This window comes from Neovison vison, chromosome 5 (assembly GCF_020171115.1).
Source record: "Neovison vison isolate M4711 chromosome 5, ASM_NN_V1, whole genome shotgun sequence".
In the NCBI taxonomy this organism is placed as follows: domain Eukaryota; kingdom Metazoa; phylum Chordata; class Mammalia; order Carnivora; family Mustelidae; genus Neogale; species Neogale vison.
This window is the reverse complement of record NC_058095.1, coordinates 4,892,071-4,895,262: the sequence shown is the minus strand read 5'-3', so window position 1 is coordinate 4,895,262 and position 3,192 is coordinate 4,892,071. Positions and strand designations below refer to the sequence as shown.

The 3,192-nt window shown below is 64.3% G+C and overlaps 1 protein-coding gene across 1 annotated transcript; it reads left to right on the top strand.

Moving 5' to 3' along the window:
- Window positions 1-304: 304 nt before the first annotated feature.
- On the top strand, window positions 305-2,565 carry AANAT (aralkylamine N-acetyltransferase). The gene is made up of 5 exons (XM_044250335.1): window positions 305-361; window positions 721-802; window positions 1,126-1,363; window positions 1,629-1,783; window positions 2,130-2,565. Exons 3-5 carry the CDS (start codon window positions 1,201-1,203, stop codon window positions 2,433-2,435), a joined length of 624 nt encoding a protein of 207 aa, XP_044106270.1. The 5' UTR covers window positions 305-361; window positions 721-802; window positions 1,126-1,200; the 3' UTR covers window positions 2,436-2,565.
- The last annotated feature ends 627 nt before the right edge of the window (window positions 2,566-3,192 follow it).

Genomic DNA, 3,192 nt, shown 5'->3' with positions numbered 1-3,192 from the left:
TGTCCGAGCTTCCAGAGCACAAAGGGTGAATGCCCAGGCCCCGCCAGGCAGAGCCGGAACAGAGATTAGAGCCGGACCCCTGAGGTTTAGCCCTGTGTGCCTCCCCCAGATTCCAGGCCCCCGGTCAGTCCCTGTAATCCCCCGCGTGCAATGTGTCACTCTGATGTTTGACCCTCAGCAGGCGGGGACAGGGCGGGCAGCGGCACAGCCCTGCAGGCTCCGACCTGCTGGTGTAACACAGAGGCGGGGCAGGGATTATAAGTCGGAGAGAACAGCCCATGTTCCCCAGTGACTCCTCAGCAGCCAAGCGGACCGAAGTCCCAGATTTCCCTGCCTCCCTCGACTGCTGACGACCTCCAGGGTGAGTGGCTCTGCGGTGGAAACACTGGGCCCCTGCTCAGAGTCCTGATAAGGGACCCCCCATCTCCCACTCCTCCCCCAACCCCGGGCTCCCAGCCTTCCGGAACAGGAGCTACCGTGCTTGGGGCTTCTGGGCATAGGGAGAAAAAGTGGAGGAGGGAGGGCAAGACCATCATGGGAGCAAGGTCCAAGGCGCCATAGGGACACAGTCAGATGCCCTCCAGGCCTGCTCCTCCCTACCTCCCCAGACGCCCCCCATCCTCCCGATGCCCTCATGTGTGCGTGGTCCAGTCCGAGGCCCTCTGAGTAAACATGAAAGCTCCTTGAGGACCCACTTCAACTAAGGGTCTTTTTCTCTAGGGCCGATGGCTGAAGCAGCCTAAGAAGCTGGACCCACTCCATCTTTCACAGGCGAAGGACGGGGAAGCCCCTTTCTGGGCAGGTGAGACCGACCGACCCACACCTCTCGTCGTCGTGTTAGACGTGGTCAGTGGTCACCCCTCCCACCGCCTCCTGAGACTAAGATGTACCCGGAGGTCAATGAGGCCAGGATCCGGAGGTTTAGAAGGGCTGCTCCATGAGTACTTCTGGCTGAGAGGGAAAGATGGGGACAGGGTACCAACATTTACAGCTCCCAGAATCCGCGCTGGGACTCGCCCAAACCCAGGTCCAGCTACCAAAGAGGCAAGAGGTGAGATGCACCCCCACCCTGGCCTTCTGCTGTTGAAGACCGCACCCCTGACCCTCACTCCTCTCTGGTAACAGGTGCCAGAGGGCCCTTTTAGGTGACAAAGGCCACTTCTGAAGTTGGGGCATCCCCAGGAGACACCAGCAGCCAAGATGTCCACACAAAGCACACCCGACCCGGAGCCCGAGGCCTTGGACCTGCAGCCTGGGACCCCAGAGGCCCCCGGCCGCCAGCGGCGCCACACGCTTCCCGCCAGTGAGTTCCGCTGCCTCACTGCGGAAGATGCCGCCGGCGTGTTTGAGATCGAGCGCGAAGGTGAGCGGGCCCCGCTGGGGGTCTGAACGCTGACGCACTCTGCCACGGCTGCCCTTTGGGGAGGAGCCCCTGACCTCGGTGGCTGGGCCCCGGAGGAGCAGATTGGCTATGCATTTCTGTGTGTGCGTGCGTGGGTGGGTGTTCAAGAAGGTGGGGATGGGAACCACCCCCATTTTCTTGTGGGAGAGGGTGGGGGGGGGCCCGCCTGGGGCTGCCGAGCAGATGCTTGTTGCCACCGAGTCACCCGCCGTGCCTCCCCCTGCAGCCTTCATCTCCGTCTTGGGCACCTGCCCCTTATATCTGGACGAGGTCAAGCATTTCCTGACCCTGTGTCCAGAGCTGTCCCTGGGCTGGTTCCAGGAGGGGTGCCTCGTAGCCTTCATCATCGGCTCGCTTTGGGACCAGGAGAGACTCACTCAGGTGAGGGCAGGCTGGGGCTGGGATGCCCGACTGCTGGGAAACCTCTGGAAGGGAGGCTGCCACCCCGGGGCCCTGGCTTCTCTTGCTCAGGAGGCAGAGGAGCCCAGGGCCTGGAATGTCTTCCTCTGGTCTTCTCCCTGGTCAAAGGACTTTGGGGCTCAAAGGCCTTCATGAAGGGTCCTCCAAGGGGTGGAGGGTAGGGTACCCACTGGGGGCCCTCCACGGGTGGGAAGGGAGCCCCGTTCGGAGACACTCGGGAGACACTTGCTCCTGGCCCGGCGGGGGTAGCTGAGGAGCCAAGGATGGGCACAGATGGAGCCGGACTCACATCCCTGCTCATTCCCAGGAGTCGCTGACGCTGCACCGGCCCGGGGGCCACACCGCCCACCTGCACGTGCTGGCTGTGCACCAAGCTTGCCGGCGCCAGGGCAAGGGCTCCACACTGATGCGGCGCTACCTGCAGCACTTGGGCGGCCAGCCGGCGGTGAGCCGGGCCGTGCTCATGTGCGAGGACAGACTGGTGCCCTTCTACCAGGGGTTCGGCTTCAGCCCCGTGGGCCCCTGCGCCATCACCCTGGGCCCGCTCGCCTTCACGGAGCTCCAGTGCTCCATGAGAGGCCACGCGTCCCGGCGTCGGAACAGTGGCTGCTGAGCCCGGCGCCCTGCCCTCCTGGCTGCCGCCCCACGGCACCCGCGGCCACATGCTGGGGCTGCGGGGAGGCAGGCTGGGGCTCCCACCCGGCCCCAGGGTCCCCTTCTCTGCCCAGCCCAGGCTGCCTGCCGAACGGTGCCGGAGGTGGGGCTGGGTTGGGAACTGGGGATAGCAGGTGTCCCTGGACCGCCTCCGTGACTCCCTCGTTCTCGGGAACCAAAGGGGGACCCTCTGGGCAGACAGCCTCCTTCTCCCCAGCCTCAGGGATTCCCCTTCTCATCCTCGGCCCCGGAATAGGGGGGAGCTGGGCGCAGGGCAGTGCGGGGGTTATCTCCCAGCTCCCCCCATGGGTCCCCCACCCCTTGCCTCAGATACCCCGGATCTTCTTCCCTCTAATAAAGAGTTGTGCTGCATACCCTCCCAGGTGGCTTCCTGTGTGGGGTGAGGGCTGCGGGTGAGGTACGGTGAACGGACAAGGGCTGTGCCTCCCCTCCGCCGCTGTCTCTGCCAGGGCAGCCAGCCCCTCAATGCCCCTGGGGTCCAAGGATCTGACCTGGCCCTCTCAAGGGACCCCCTGAGGCTTTCCATGGGACCCCAAACCTGATTTCTGGTCCAACTAAACCCTCCCAGGTTTTCCACCATCCCTTTGGGCCCAAGCCCTGCCCCTGAGCTCAAGGCTGACCCCCCCATCAACAAGGAGTCCCAGCTTTCACTCTGGGACCCCAGAGTCAGAACCCCTCCATTCACAAAACGATAA